The sequence below is a fragment of the Tympanuchus pallidicinctus genome, unplaced genomic scaffold, assembly GCF_026119805.1.
Source record: "Tympanuchus pallidicinctus isolate F22 unplaced genomic scaffold, pur_lepc_1.0 scaffold2, whole genome shotgun sequence".
Classification (NCBI taxonomy): Eukaryota; Metazoa; Chordata; class Aves; order Galliformes; family Phasianidae; genus Tympanuchus; species Tympanuchus pallidicinctus.
The window spans coordinates 14024641-14041539 of NW_026294721.1; the positions used below are offsets into that span (position 1 = coordinate 14024641).

Below are 16899 nucleotides of genomic sequence, written 5' to 3' on the forward strand. Positions count from 1 at the left end.
GAGCCTCCAAAATCTTTCATAGCATACAAACTACCTAGGCTTTTGTTTTGTTTCGTTTTGTTTAGCTTAGATGTAAAATAAACAGAAGCAAGATTTTTTTGTTGTTCGTTTTAAACCCATCTCATACTCACAACAGCTAACCTTTCAATTGGGAACAACCCTTTGCAGTTACAGGCACCAGGAGACAAGTAGAGTGGCCTCAGGTAGGGATGCAGGATTGAGAGCTCCAGAACAGGCTGAACACAAACCCACTGAGTGCTTTAAGGTTTAACTGGTAGACAGCAAAGAACCACTCATCAGAGGCATGACGCAACCCCAAAGGGAAGCACTGCTTGAAGCCTGCAGCCAGATGCATTACAGGCATTTCTGGATGGCATATTAGTTCAGTCCCTCACTTGTGCTGCAGTGAAACAGCTCAGCACTATAATTAGGCAGTATCCTGAAAACAAATGTTATGGCCATCCAATCCAAAGGACAGAAGGGAGTAACCATCACAAAAGGCATTGGACTCCTCCCAAACTGACAAACTTCATGTGATGGCATTAAGAAGACCTAATATTTTAAAAAAGCACTTTAAGGAAATTTATACTACCTCCCTACTGGGCAAATAAAATTCTTGCTCCAGAGAATTTAAGCTCAAATTAAGCCATAATATAGGCACTCAAATGAGAAATCAGATGGTGGATGGTGAGTGCCTTGAATAATGTGGTACACACATCTCAGCAAGACAGGAGCAAACACTCTGATGAGGCTCATCTCCTCTTTTTACCAGTGATCCCAAACAAATCTTCATCTTCATCTTTTCCTATTTTAGCTTTCCCAAACATGGTGAAGGGTTGCTCTCCTTCTCTCAAGTACAAGACCTTTTGCTGCTGACAAACACTCAGTAGGAAAAGTTCGGTTTCAGAGCATGACAAAGTTAGAGATGGCTTCCTCCCGTACCAGAATTTCAGCCCTGCCTTTAATGCTGACTGCCAGCTACCTTCCCAAAAGAAGTAGCTAATTAACCAACAGCAAGCAAGGGGCAGCTATATTTCCAACATGGCCGAGCCGTTCTGCAGCCATTAACATCAGCTACTACCAAAGAACAATGAACTTAGGATGCACAAAATGCCAAGAACCTGAACAACCTCCAATGGTTTGCATTTTGTAAATGATTTACACTTTGGACACATACAACATATAATTTGTCTTCTTTCTACAGTAATGCTAATGGTTTTGAAAACATTTTTCTATTAAGGCAGTCAAATATTTTTCTTCCTCCTCAAATCTGAAGGCAAACTATCTGAAGCTATCAGGAAAAGTAAACATTTGTGTGTCCCTCTGTGGACTCAGTTTATAATGCCATCTTTGTTCTTTGGGCTGCCAGCGTTTTTATGCCTTTTCAGAGTTATGCTCACAGGCTAGAAAGGTCAATTTCAAGCTAACAAAACAGTACTTTGTGAGATTTGAGCATGATCATTTTTCTCTTCAGTCTCCTAAATGGAAGGGGTGGGAGGACATGGGACAAGGGGGAGATACTTTATACAGCTGATGCATCCGGAACAACTGCGGCTACATTCTGAATGCAATTAAACAAATACACAGCACGAGAGAGGAAAGAAAAATCTATTTGTTATATAACTAAACCTTGCGTCAACATTCAGTAAGCAGCTACAAGGAGAAAAGCATAAAGGAGGAAGAAAAAGGACATCTGACAACTGTTAAACAAGCTCAGGAGTCAGATCCTCCATGCTCAGCTCCTGTTTGGGTGTCATCGAGATACAGAAGTTACTACTCCGGTTACAGGGGGGTCCTAAACCTTTTCTTTAGCTGTGTTGCTAAAAAAACTAAACTCACAGAATAGAAACAGAACTGATTTACATACTGGGTAAATGGCACCTTCCCCACCACCAAATAGCAGGTGGGGGCTCTCTGTACTAACCTGCTCACCAAATCTTTTGATTAAGGTTGACTCCCAGATTCTGAACAACGCGTGTTAGCAATTCCACACAGCCCAAATGCTTTCTACAAAGCCTCAGAGATGGATTTGTCAAGATACCAATACTGTTTCCATTCCATCAGACTTAGCTTTTCCTAGTACATCATACATAACAACCACAAATTCATACATATGACTACAACTTTAGAAAAGAACTCAACACCACCATCTCTCTGAAGGACAGAAAACCAACCACGTGCTAGTCTGTCCTATCAGCCAAACTAGTTCCTATGACTGGCATTAAGTTTGGCACTGGCACGTACATTTTCACTAAAAATAAATTAAAATGTCCCATCTTTGGATGGCAATACAGGAAAATGAAATTACAAAAACCATGAGGTACTTCAGACTCACTCTACCAAGAAAAGTATTTCAAGCACAAAATGCATCTTCTAGGGAATGTAAGCCTGTGTACTTCAAAATAAACAACTGACTACATAAACACAACTCCTACTTGCTTCCTTATACTTCTTCTTGAGGAAACCCCACTGTAACAAGCACACTCTGCCTTCAGAGAGCACATCTCTGTAGAACAGCTTTTTGTTTGCTTTATTTAGAAAAGAAACATAATGTAATCTTTTTCCTTTCTTTACACAACTTCTCAGTAAACTTAAACCCTGATCCTGTTATCCAGAGCACCATCAGTGGAAAGGTAAGAAGATAAAATCTGCTAGCTGATATCTCCTACAATCTGAACTAACAGCATACACAGGCATGATACATATATACTGACACATAGAAGAGCCATCCACATGTTACCAGAGTTTCCCAGGAGTTGCTATCTATGTGTACTACCTACTGCAAGCTCTGTGCTCAACATCTTTTCCCTGCTTATACTCTTCTGTCATGCATTTGAGCTTCCTCTCCCAGCCAAGAAAAGACCGTTTGGATCTGTCTTGATGTCACCCAGTAGCAGTGGGGTCTGCTCTTTTGGCTGTGTCTGCAATTAGCCAGAAGTAATTTACTTGCTCAAGATGGAACTCTTTCATTCCATCATTACTGACACGGTTAACGTTCAAAGCTGTGGTCCAATCTATGAGAAGTGTGGATTTGGAAAAAACAACTACAAGTAAATCTTCCAACTGAGCTGAAACTGCAAGATAACTAGGGAGAAGAGTAGAAATGCACCCACAAAGAAACTTAGGCTGAGAACAGTATATGAGGTGGAGAAACAGGTACATCTCAGGCTCTCTTTTTTGTGTGAGGTGGGTGGGGAGGAGAGATGGCTACTAGCATAACTCTCCCTTGTATTTCAGCACAGTAATAAGCAAGCTGCCATGGATTTAAATAGATCCAGGCATAGCACCCTCTCTTCCCTTGTTGAAGAAGATCTGGGAAGGGCAGCAGGCTCTTGTTTTGTGTAGCCATATACTGGAAATTCGAGAACCAGACCTGCCTCAGCCAGGCTGAGATCAGCAATACAAGCTGTACAAAGCCCCTCTTCACCTTGCGCAGCACTTACAGCATTACAGATTTAGCTGCAAGTCCTACGGGATCATCTCTGCCCATGGCAGCCTGTGGAGAAAGCTCAGGCACTGAGCATCCCTTGGGGTATGCACCTGACATTCCCTATGCCTGATACAAAAGATGAGTTAAAGAGGCAGTCTCCCCTGCCCTGGAAAAGTGTATTAGTATGGCTCACTGATCTTCCATTCACGACCTGGGGTTTGCTTAAAACCACAGCAACAGCTGGCAGCAAACACACCAGTCAAAGACTGACAGGAGAAGGATCCCTTAATGCACTCTCTGCTGACAGGCAAAATCCCCTCAGGCACTACAGCTCGAACACAGTGTCCTGAGACATGATGTAAAGGTGCTGGCAAGCTCTGTCAGCTCCCTGAAGCTCCAGTATGCTGAAGGGTAACTTCATAATACATTTTCTTTGAGCACTACTGTGCTAAGAAGTTTTGTCCTGTAACTGTGGCAGGAATGTATCACCTGCTGTACTTTCTGGCTTTCTGGAATTCAGGTTACTTAAGTGTCATGTCTGTCAGTGACATTTGGCAGAAGAGAGCATGATCTAACACAGGGTATCCCCAAGTGCTACAGTTAAGCATAAGGAATGCCTTAATTCAACATGACAGACAGCAGTAAAAGGGAAAAGAAATCAAGGTTACAGTGAAGTGACAAGGTAAGTCCCACTGGATTGAACGCTCACATAGTGTGGAATATAAGAAAATAAGAAAAATAGGCATGTGAAAAAATGAAGTTGAAGGAAAACTAAAAAAAAAGACAAACAAACAAACAAACAAAAACAAAACAACAACAACAAAAAAAAACCTGAAAGCAAACAATATATTTTGAAAGCATCTGCAGAGAAAATAAAAGCCTGGGCTGTAGTCCCTCATCACTCACTACATACCCAGCACAGAGCAAGAGGATGCTATTCCTCCTCATGCCAACAGCATCAAAATGTGACTAAACTCAAGCATATACAGTGCGTACATGCACGGCTTAAACAATTCAATCAGTGCCCAGAAGAAAACCCATCATTTTGAACTTATAAGAAAATCTATTAGACGAATACCATAGGAGGCTACACAATGGCTTTTCTCACCACTTCCAAGAACAAAACAGTACATTGTACCTCAGATTCTCTATGGGATGGACTGAACATAGGACAGTATCATTTATTCAAGAGTTCAACATAACATTCTGCAATTGCCACTTTGAGACTGGCAGAAACCTCATTTGTCACATTCAGGCTTAATTTTTGTGTTCTGTATCTGCATTCCTCTCAAGTGAACACATAATGACCTGGGGATAACAAAGGCAGCAGCACTTCTATAATGCAGTCGCATTTTTTTTAATAAGTACTAATATTAAAGTACTAATATTATTCAGCATAATAAAATCATTTCTGCACCTATAGGCTAATAGAGTAATGTCATATGTCACACGGCACTGCAAAATTAATGCTATACCAAGCTTTGTGTTGTTCTATTACACTTGCCTTATTATTAAAGAAGCAACAAAAAGAAATGTTGCAAAACAGCTCCTCTGACAGTCAGCATTTTTCTTCTGTCTTTGATGCATTTCCCCACCACAGTTGTCACAGCAACGACACATACAGAAGCAAAGTCCCACAAGAGGCAGTAACAAAATAAATAGCAATCCCAAGGCTGCGGAGACTATAAAACCGATCTCATAGTAGATGGCCTGCAATTCAGACAAAAATAGTGGTAATAGCAGGTATCAAACAGTCACTGCAATCATACAGAGCAAATTAATAACAATTAAACTAAAGACTAAACCATCTACTACATCTCTGAGGCTATGGGCCCGGTGTTTTTGTCAATAATCAACAACTTTTATAACAAAAATATATGTAACATTGCAGACACCAACAGCTAACAGTTATTTAATGAGAGCACTAGGAAGTAAGCTACAGGAATGCATTCTATGTGAGTAATATGTGCACGTGAAATGAATGCAAAGTGATGCAAATGAAGTAGATTAAAAATGAACATGTTAAAATTTTTGGACCACAAATCTAATGTTGCCCACATCTGTTTCCAAAAGACCTCCATAAATGTCAGCAACGCTGCCTGGATCAATGCTGCACTGGGTTGGGAGGGTATGTTGTTCTCATTGTTAATCAGGTGTGGAAAGATTCATGGGATCAGCCAAGGGATGTCCTTCCAGGATGATGGATTGCAATAGCAAAGTTTTCTGCAAACTCCAGATAAAAAAACTGCTTAGGGACTGAAAAATGTAATAGAGTGGATTTTAGGCTCCCTCAGGTAAATACAGTTATTGTGGTACCAAACAGCAAAACATCAGCAGCTAACAGCATGCTTAGGAAGGAAGGAAGGAAGAAAGGAAGGAAAGGAAAACCTGCAATGCAATACCCTACTGGCTTGGGGCACAGTGCCTGTGAGGCACTGCAAGCCTCCCAGGGACAGCTGCTGCAAACACAGGGCAGCATGGCCCAAACCAGGCCAGCCATGTGTCTGCCCAGCTGGGCAGCATGGGGTGGCCCGCCCCAGCTGTCCCTCCTGCCTAATAAATCTCTCTTCCCAGATTCTCTACAATTCTGGGAGAAATAATTATCTCACTCGTACTTTGAATCCTCCTCTGTTTTATAGATCTGCCAGCACAAGGTCAGCTTGGCAGCCCCAGATGAAAGTGGGACTGCATATTGTCCTGCAAAATAAGTTACAATTTCACACAAGCTATCTATCATGCTCCAGTTCCAGCTTCACTGACGCCCTTCCTCGCAATCCCTAATTACCAACTGATCCAAATACAGCAACCATCACCATTAGCAGAGTTGCAAATTTCTGACCTAATTACCAATTCTAGGATGAAATCTAGTTTTTGTGTTGTTTTTTTTTCCTTTAATCGTCATTAGTATTAACAGCTGGTTTAAACCTGTTCTTCCTTCTGAAGAACACAATTTAGATACTAGCAAGAGGAATATGGGTATTTTTCTGAAAGACTACACAGGAACCCACAAAAACATTCCTGTTTTCTTTTTTAGTTAGTTGAACACATCAGAAATTATTCTACGATGTACATTTTAAAATAGGTTAGATAGGAAAAAAACTAATTAAAAATAAAACGTAAGAAATAGTTCTTTTAATAGGAGTAGTGCATATTGACATGGTTAGTTTCTTGTCAAAGCCGTACATCTACCAGATAAGACTTTACCTGGAGTGTCAGGACAACATTTTCGGGCTGTGGAAGTCAAAACAAATGGAGAGTGTGTGTAACAGGCAGCATGCACAAAAACAAATCGAGTAATGAATAATTAACCACAATCAAAACAATTAACAACACAGAAACAATAACAAAAAGCCACTGAAGTAAAATAATGCATAGAAGCACAACTATGTAATTACAGAGAATTACATACAATAAAATACACAGCAGGTAATGTCTGGTTTCTTTTGTAAGTAAAGGGAATCTAAGATCTGTCCAACACACATTTCCATTTTAGAGCAGTGCAAATCAGTGTAGCAAACATATGTTTCTTTTAATTCCCAACAATCTCAAGGCCAGAGATTGCGTCTCTTTGTGGTTTAGTGACTCCTTCAAAAATTCCACCAGTTGTAACTGACCTGTGATATTCCTAACATTTTCTTTTCAATGCTAATTTTATTTTGGCATAAGTGCAGCATTTTCAGTAGCAGTTTTGGGAATGTTACAGATTACACAGAAAATGCACTTTCAACTAATTATGGAGAAATTATAAATCATGCAAAAGTAAAAAAGAAGGCATTCAAGAAGGAATGGGGAAGTGTATTTAACAGATTCTTAATTCATTTTTCATCTGTATTTCAAGAAGACACTAGAAGCGAAATACACAGTGACAGGAATTTCTGAAGAACTTAATTTTCCCCTTGTTTTCACAGTGAAAACAGACTTACTGTATTACCCTATTAATCTCCATATGACAAATTCACACCTGATAATGCTTTTCCTTTTCTTGTCAGCAGAAAAGAAAAGCTACAAAGGTAAACAGCAGACTCTCAACCTGAAGTCTGCTGTGTGTGAATCAGGAATGTTTCCAAGTTGTAGTCAAGTTTCTTCTTCAGCATTACACACATTTTTGTGGAACTTCTACTGTACAATATGCTTTGAAGAGTCACAGTCCTATTTGGTACCACTAACCTCCCTTATAAATATGGTACCGTGCATGATTTTGAATGGTTTTAGCAAGCCATCTCCCAGCAGAACTAAGGCTGTCGCAGCAGCAGCAGTGATGAGCTGAGTCCCTGTGAGCACACAGCAACTGTGCTCAGCTGTCAGATTATCCTGGCAGCTCAGAATCCCTGTCAGGGGATGATGAGGCATCTATGCAAGAGTCCAGCTGGAATCACAGGGACACAAAGTGCAGAACTGGGGAGGGCCTCTTGAGTCACTAACACATTCTACAAATAGCTTCAAAACAAAAAGGAGAGATGAAGGAATGGCAGCAGAAATTTAACAAGATAAATATCAGAAGCAGTGAGATTTCCTATTTCTTTCAATTCCCTGGTGAACTAGTGAGCCTTCCTTTAATGTAGGTTCACACATGGCCCACTTCTTCCCCTGCTTCTGTGATAACATCACCGTGTTCCCAAATAGGAGCCTTTCTTCTGGTGTTTCTTCTCCAGATATATGTATTTATCAGGAGTAATCCACTGTCCTCTGGAGACCCATGTGTTTCCCAGGCCATCCTAACAAACACTCCCTGAGCCCCTCATCATGTTCAAGTTCATTCCTTCTGGCTGAGCAACCAAACCCAAGGCAATGTTTCCAGTCTTCTACTTGCACCCTTCAGGGCCATTCCCATCTCCCTGCTCCTGCTGGGAGCTCCTCCAGAGGCACGTTCACAGCCCCACTTACCTCTTCATGGCTACATCTCTCTGATATTTCTGGCTTCTCCAAGTCTCTCCACTTGCCCTGATTTTTTCTCACAATTGTTTCAAGATTTGAATTTTATTCTGGTCAGAATTAGGTCCTAGAGATGGCCTACATCTTAAGCACACCAGATATTGTATCTGCCATCCTATAATCACACAGTATTTTACCAAAGGCTTTAACTACAGATTACAGCTATTAGTCTCAAATTTCTCTTGACTTACATAGTAGTTACTGATCACTATACCGAAGCTCATCCTACCACCTACGTTCTAATGCTTTATCCAAGGGCCCAGCCAACAAAGCCCACTTCACGCTGCTCTCTAGGAGTGCCCGCACCATAGACAGGTGTTGCACTGCTAAGGCAAAGCCACACTAGATGAGCCCATAGGATTGGCAAGTGCTGCTTGATGCAGCAGGAAGACAATATCCAAGCACTCGAGTGTAATGCAGACTGTATCAAACACCTGGAGTGATAAGCTTGCCGTCAGAAAGGCATAGAAACACAACGTTTTCCCACTGCAAATCCCAAGGTCATTCAGCTCATCCTCAATCAAGACAATAGATTAATGCCTGTATGCCAAGCTCCATGCTCATCTACCTGTCAGAACACCATAGTAAGCTCACATGGAACCACTTGTTCATTGCGTGGACCTGGTTATGACTCCTACTGCACAAGGAAGAAGGCCCAAGCAGTGACTCTGCTTCAAAGATGGGGCACCGTCCTCAAGAACAGCCTGACATCAGACCCAAGATCCATTCTACTTTCTCTTGCTAACAGACATCCTAAGAATTTCAACTGCCACAGAAAAATCACAAACCTAGAGAGAAAATGGAGAGTATGCTTAATGTGATTAGCACACTCTAAAAACTCTTTATCAGTAGACTGTGGAAACTTAGCTTGACCAAGGCACCAGAAGCAGTATGTAAAATGAACTTGTTGAGGAAAACAGCTGAAACTAACATAACAACTGAGCAGTAATCGCTCTTGCTATAAAGCATTTTTAAATAAAAGCAGTCTTTTCAATACAAAGGGACTTCAACTTCTGCATAATAAGGACTGCAATCACATTACAGATGGAATTTATAATGGAGGCTTAACTATGTGTTTTTTACACTGGCATATGAAATTTCTATGTGACATTTTTGACACATTTCAGTCTCAAATTTTATAAGAAACCATCAGTCTTGTTGCCCTCAAATTTCATTCCCGTATCTTTTTGTTTTAGCTTTAAAATACTACTCACTATTTTAGAAATAAAACTGAATTTCAAAGTCACTGTTTTCATTATTTTATGCAGATACACACAATTTACCTTTTGATAATCGCCCTGTGTATTTCCAAACTTCTGCTGTGCTAGTTTTCTGATGAGATCTGAAAATAAGCAAGAACATTGCAGAGTTTTAAACAAAATACATTATAAAAATGGAGGAAAGAGGATGGTATGAATTCTACTCTTAGGCAGGCAATATGCAACTAAGAAGAGACATCTGCAGGATCAGCAAGCACATAAGACTTTACATAAACCTGTCTAGTACCAACATTTTTAATTCACTGTGTATTTTATGAGATCGCAGGAAGATAAGCAGGGTATACATCAATTAAACCCCACTGAAATGCAGTGAAGATTTTTCTAAGGTCACCTTTCTGTAGCTTAGCAACATTATTAAAAGTTAAGCACAAACTTATCAATTACTTGGACAAAGTTCTGGGTGCCAGCTTTGCTTAATTTCTAAGATAAGCACATACATAGATACATATAAATACATACCCAAAATTACATAGATAATGTGCAAAACAAGCATGTTAATGACTTCTTGATTGGAGAACAGAAGGAAGAAGACCCTTATCTTGCCCACTTTATTCCAGTTTCTATTCTTTCCTGGTTTTGGGACCAACAGACCTTACACAAGGGTATGCAACACAGCCAGAACAAATCCACACGGTACTGCACGTGCAACTCCATTTCACTCACTTCTACAAGATATCACCCAAAAAATGAAGTAGGAGTTTAACATCAACACCACTCAACATCAGAAATGCAACTATGCCACACTTATTTGCTGCAGTAAACCCCAGCAGCAGAAGGAATGGATCTCCTTTTGCAGACATTAGTAGCCTGCCCTCACAAATGTGTTACTATCCCTATGGGAACTATGCTGAAACCTAAGGCTGCTGGCCACTAGAGTGATGCCCTGCACCTGCAAGCTCTAGCTCTGCTCCCTGCCAGGCTGCACAAAAGAAGCCCTGCTCAGATGTCCAGGAAAAATGATGGACTGAGCTTCTGGTCTCTGAGGAAAAGGAAACACATTAGGAAGGAACACCCTGATCCCATGCTCATCCAGCACGAGGCTCAGTGTGCTCAAGGGCGCTGTGATCTCACTCTTCTCTAATTCTGCACAAGTTTATGAAAACAAATCCCCAAGCAGGCAGCTCCCCCCATCCTTGTCACCAGCACCCAACTGATCTGCAAGTTCAAGAGATCCTGAGAAGTCCCTCACAAAAATCAAACACAGCTGCAGAGCAACAACTGCTGTTTTCAATGTGCCAAGGAAGGTTTTCCCTGCAAGGAAAATGTAGCCACCAAGACTGCAAATTAAAAAATTAAAGTAAAAATCTGTTAATGTTAACATATCAGAGGAGTGTCAAGCAGTAAATCATTCACAGACAGGAAGTGTATTTTAAAATGCAGGAAGCGTGCTAGCAGTTGATGATAAAGGAATTCATACAACTCCCTTTTTGAAACACTACACAGAAGCTAGAAGATAAGGCTGAATCCCACAGTAACAGAGGTAAAACAAAAATATCAGTAAAATAAGCACCTAGGTGAAAGAAAGGAGCTACAATCCTAATAAACATGTTCAAGCATTGCTTGGCAGGGGCCAACCAATCTGTGCCAAGACGCTCACAGCATCCCCAATGACCCCCTGAAAATTCCTCAGGGAGCTTCAGTAGCAAGAAGTGCACAGCCAAGTGGGGCAGCACTGCATAAAGCCCAAAATGTAATGCACACTAGCTGTGTCAGACAATATTTTCTTCACCAGCAAATGCAGAACGTCTTTCCTCTTGTTTAAATCTATATCCCTCCCAAAGAGGTAATTTTAAGAAAGATTTGGTGCATGAAGCATCCAAAGCAATGAATTTTCTCTTGATCTCACAAGCAGAAGGGCTACAGTAATCTTTTCGTTTACGTATTTATTTACCCATTTAGCACTGTGTAACAATACGGTGCAGAATAGCCACTGAAGATGGGTGTTAAGGTCCCTTTCAGCCTAAGCCATTCTATGACCCCTGGAAATCTTCCAGTCAAACCCCTGGCTCAGACCATGGGTAGCTACATCATGGTTCTCAGGGATGAGTCCTGAACTTCATCATCTCTAAGCAGAATATCTAATATTAAAGAATAAAATAAAAAAATCCCAAACTCCCCTGACTACCTGTGATACACCTAAATTGCTCAGAACGTTTCTGATTCACAGTTGTTATTTACATCCTTTCCATAATTTATATCTTGCAAGTCAAAAGCAGTACCTGAATACACTATAACAAACTGGTACAGAAAACAAGATATTTGGTGTTTAGTTTCATCAGAATCTAAAGCCCCTTTAAGTTTATAGTAAACAAGAAACACCTGAAAATAAGTACAAAAAAGTTCCCATATGAATTGTATAAATTAGATACTAAATAGTATGAGAAATTTGGGTTTTATGCCATACACTGCTATTACACAGCCTGCTTTTTTCCTTAATTTTCAGAATGGGAGTTTTCCCTGCTGAATAAGGATTTATTACTTATATTACTTGGTAAAGATTTTTTTAGAAGCTTTAGCATGTTCTTCTCAACAGGCAATGCACAGTGATTGATCATTCTTTGCAATGAATTTACTATTTCAATAACCTTCAATATCAAGTGTTAGATATTTTATAAGTTAATTCATTTGGAGAAAAGGAGTCCCAGGGGAGAACTTATTGCCCTCTACAACAACCTGGAAGGAGGTTGTGGTGAGGTAGGAGTCGGCCTTTTCTCCCAGGTAACAATGATAGGATGAGAGGTAATGGCCTTAAATTGCACCAGGGGAGGTTCAGGTTAGGTACTGGGAAAAAACTCTTCGCAGAAAGAGTGATGAGGCATTGGCACAGGCTGCCCAGGGAGGTGATGGAGTCACTGTCCCTGGAGGCGTTCAAGAAACGTGTAGGTGTGGCACTGAGGGACACTGGGGTTGTGGTTGCACTCGGTGATCTTAGTGGTCTTTTCCAGCCTTAATGATTCTGTGACTTTCAAATGATACGTGGAAGCTATATATATTCCCATACAAATTAACATTGGCCAAATCCAAATGTAAAATTACCTTCAGTTACTCGCCCACACATCAGTAGGCACAAACATGCCTCAGTGGTTTTGCAGGAACTCAAGTTTTATGCACATCACTAGTAATCATGTTTAATACAACAGCACTCAGAGGTTAAATGGGAGAGCATCCAGTGCTCCCATGTATGCTGTGTTTTCACACACACTGCTCATTACTGCACAGTAAAGAAACGCCTCAGTCTACATTTAATTCCTAACCCCTGTGATTTAGATTTGCTTTTATGAAGAGCCATTCTTTCCCAGCTAGGACATCTCAAGTCTAGCACTGAAATGCATTTTTATTTTAAACTGAACTGACAACTTCACCTGATACTATTCTGCATGATGTGTAGAGTACCTCAGAGCCAATCAGATAATTTTCGAGTCTGGTTCCCACCTTGAACACAGAAGTGCTAGGCAGGTGTGGAAAGGAGTGGTGCCCTCTATTTTCAAATTAAGTAGATTACTTTTGAAATCTTGGCTTGACCAGCTGCACACACTGTTTCACAGGACCAGTAATCCAAGGCTTTAGCACAGAACACATTTCCTCACTGGGGTTAAAGAGATTTACCTTGTGAGGCTCGTTTACATAGCTCATTACATTATTGCTCTGCACTGTCCCCTTCCTGCTCTCATCATTCATGCAACATGCCATCTGCCCTGGCAAATCTAACTAGCCAAATGAACTGTTCATTTACCAGTGCAATTTGTGATGAAATATTAAGCACCTCTGAGAAGCTCCACTCAATGAAACAATCACTATCTTCTGCATAATTTGAGCATCATGCACATCCAGCCAATAACACCATACTGTTCAGACAAGAAAATAAGGTTGTAACTAGGCTTTCCTCTTGGAATTACTCTACAGAAAGGGAGAGAAAAAATCATGCAGATTTAAAAATAAACAGTCAGGCTGTAAATCCCAACATAAATTTGTTATAAATGCTTCTTCCATGAAAGCTTTTCAAATCTAGGTGACAGGCAAACAGTTGGAATAAAACCTTTGGGAATGCTATGCTTGATGTTCGCTCAAACAATTCCGTTGAGCCAGTTCAGTTATAGTGCAATTCCAGCACTAATCAAATTATGCCAGAAATTCATTTATCCTTTTATGCATAATGTAACATACTAAGTTACTGTTCTGAAAAAAACTTCACGCCAACCAATAAGTACCGTGACTGAAGCATTCAACTTGCACTGAATGGGGATCTTCAGAACAACAGCAGAGAATTATATTGATAATATACATGACAATAAGTGCTTTCACACCATCTCATATCACAGAATTTCCCCCCTTTCCCCTTCCTCTATAACAAACAGTGTCAATGGACTACGTATACACTGCTCAGTTCAGTGTTTTTCTGAATATGGATCAGTTTGACCCCACTTAGTGTCATAAATAAACAGCAACAATTAGTGTGAAGAATTAAAATAGCTTCAAGATTGTTTTTTTCCTCTCTAATTATGACTCAAACTATAAACTAACTCTTGCAAGTCCAAGAAAACCATAAAATGTTTCAGATTTATTAGCAGAGAAAAAAAATCTTTTGGGTGCTCTATAGCAAGTTCAGTTTATTGGCATTTTAGAATACTTGCTTTGACCTGAGTGGAACTTTCATTGCTTCCTTAAAGTTAGAAAGCCTTTTGCCTTTGACTTCAGTTATAGTCAGATTCAGCTTCCTTTGAAGAAGTCTCCTCCAGTACGTAACCTAGGGTGCTTCCCTTTACTGCTGTTTAACTACCTTGTGGATCCACACACTTGCTCTATCCCTAATCCCAGGTCTACTCTGCACTGCAGGAGCCTCACCTCAAGCACTAAGTGCAGTTTTGGGTACCACAAGAAAGGAAGACCTACAGAGTGCTCAATGTAGGGCTACGAAAATGAGGAAGGGTCTAGAGGGCAGGATGCATCAGAAGCATGTGAAGTCCTTTGATCCGTTCAGCCCAGAACAGAGGAGACTAAGGGGAGCAACACTGACATTCCCTCAGTTCTAAAGCCCTCATACAAGACAACCTGCTAACCCTAGAGATAGCAAAAGGAAATTTCCCTCCCAATCACGTTGCACATTAAAGAAATAAAGTGCAAAATACCATAATCACAGAAAAACAAACAAAAAGGGAACCTTGCCATTGCACGTGCTTGCTAACATGTAAAATGATGCCTTATGACCTGATATTCTATGGTAGATGGTTGAATGGAGGTTAAAACCAGCAAATACAAACTAAATTGCCTAATTACTTCTCATCATATCTGCAATGTTAGCCTGCCTTGTTACCTTCTCCGTTCAATATGGTGTTTCCTCCAACCAACATGATCATCTCCCATCATATTCTCTGGCTGCATTCTTCAATTACATGATCAAAAGCAAGATATATATGCTATATTCCCAGCTTATCCTAGACTACTCTGTCTCCAGCCAAGACAAAAAGCAAATACATAATGAATGCATTTTACATCTTGTTAGACTTGGAAAGCACACACTGCTTTATTTGCAGGTGAAAAGACAAGCTACTAGACCACCTAGAAAAGAGCATTAACTTATAGTGGATGAGGTACAGGGTTCAGGCAGTAGTATCCTACAGGCAAAGAGATGCATGAGTAGCCATGAACAGGAGTAGACTACGCTGAGTGGATTTTAATCAGCACAGGTAAGAGCAGGTGCGCTGCAATTGCTGAAGATGCAGAACTGTAGTGCAGCAAGAGCTGCTGAATACTGCTGAATGTAGTGCATGCTGCAATAACCAGGATCTGAAATACCAGATTCCCTTTACAACCTTGACAGAAAATAACATAGATTTACAGAAGAAACTATACAGCAGTGGATTACATTAGCAACAGACTATGAATTCCATTTATGCACAGAAAAAAAGTTCCCTAACCTCCCCAAAACACAGATGAAACTACTGAAGTTTTATTAGTCAGTTGTTATTAGTCAGGAAGACCAAACAAATAAATGCAGTCTTCCATGAAATATCCTCACACCTTACAGCTGCCCCAGAGTGAGTATATTCCTGCAGTATAGTTACACACTTTCATTTCTGGGCACATTCTGCTTGTACTCAATGTACAGAGTAAAAGACTTCAAAGACTTGTCTTTAAAGACAAAAAATAGCCTATGTGCTATGTACTATAGTTACTATACTGTCTGTTATAGTGTAGCCACAACGAAAAATTTCTCCTTTGAAAATAACCTCCACAGAGACTTTCCAGCTGTTCTTTGCTCCAAAGAAAGTTCTGTTCTTGTTGAAATGTTGAAGAGAGAAGTCTTCAGAAAAATCTTCGGAGTTCACAATATATTTGCATATATCATGAAGAAGACACCAAGACAAGTAAAAAGCTTTGAAGAAGGATCCACACAGAAACTCCATCACCTCATATGCTGAAGACAATGAAACTTCCGCAATGCTTTGCTTGTGCCACAGACGCTACTTTTTGGGCATCTATTTTGTTTGTAGTAGCTACCTAAAGTTCTCTCCAGGCCACCATCTGGTAAGGATTTACAGCAGATTACAAGCAAAGATTTAACTTGGTACACTGCGCACGCTTGTCTGTTTGAGCACACTGCAGGGAATTAATTGTTCACAGGTTGTGTAACATACTGGACTTTATTAGAATTGTACATATTTCCATTGTATGAACAATAGCATTCTTCCTGCTCTTCACTTCTGTCCTCAGAAGCTCTCATAATCTGAGAAAAGCACAGAAAATCCTATCTCTATATTGCTATAGTGAATCACTGAAAATAAGAAAGCACATGATTGGTACGGAGTCCTGCTGGTACCACTTTTTAATTACCTCAAGAAGTGGCTTTCTGGGAGCTTTATTGTGGTTTCTCAGAATTCCTTCCCTATGTTTTTTCATTTCTGACCTTCTTGCAAAGGTCAAAATCTTCCACATTTTCTTACTGTGGCACTTACATTGGATCAAAATCCTATCCAGACCATCCTTCACTCAAAAATCAAAGACAAAGGAAAGGCTGCTACACTGAAGGAAGGTGAAGGAATGCCTCACCTTTCTGTTTGTTCTGTATGGCAGCTTTCAGCTGAGCTACACATCCCAAACAGTACTTACTATCAGTAAAAATATTCACCACCATAACAGTTTTTTTTACACTTCACAAAAACAAAATAATTGGTGCATTTTCTGAGAACATAAAGCTCTCGACTACGTTAAAATGCAATATAGGTAATAATTTACTTTTTTCAGACAAGCAGAAAATAT

At 40.1% G+C, this 16899-nt stretch overlaps 1 protein-coding gene across 8 annotated transcripts in view; it reads right to left on the bottom strand.

Annotated features, from left to right (window-relative positions):
- Window positions 1-16899, bottom strand: part of PROM1 (prominin 1) — a 58080-nt gene that overhangs the window by 27652 nt on the left and 13529 nt on the right. For 5 of the 8 annotated variants that reach the window (XM_052682254.1, XM_052682259.1, XM_052682255.1 and 2 more), the window contains exons 3-5: window positions 9646-9704; window positions 6635-6661; window positions 4935-5140 (exon numbers count right to left, since the gene is read on the bottom strand). In XM_052682254.1, coding sequence (XP_052538214.1) covers window positions 4935-5140; window positions 6635-6661; window positions 9646-9704 — 292 coding nt within the window. The remainder of the gene's footprint in view (window positions 1-4934; window positions 5141-6634; window positions 6662-9645; window positions 9705-16899) is intronic. The other 3 variants (XM_052682260.1, XM_052682257.1, XM_052682256.1) reach the window with 1 other exon arrangement.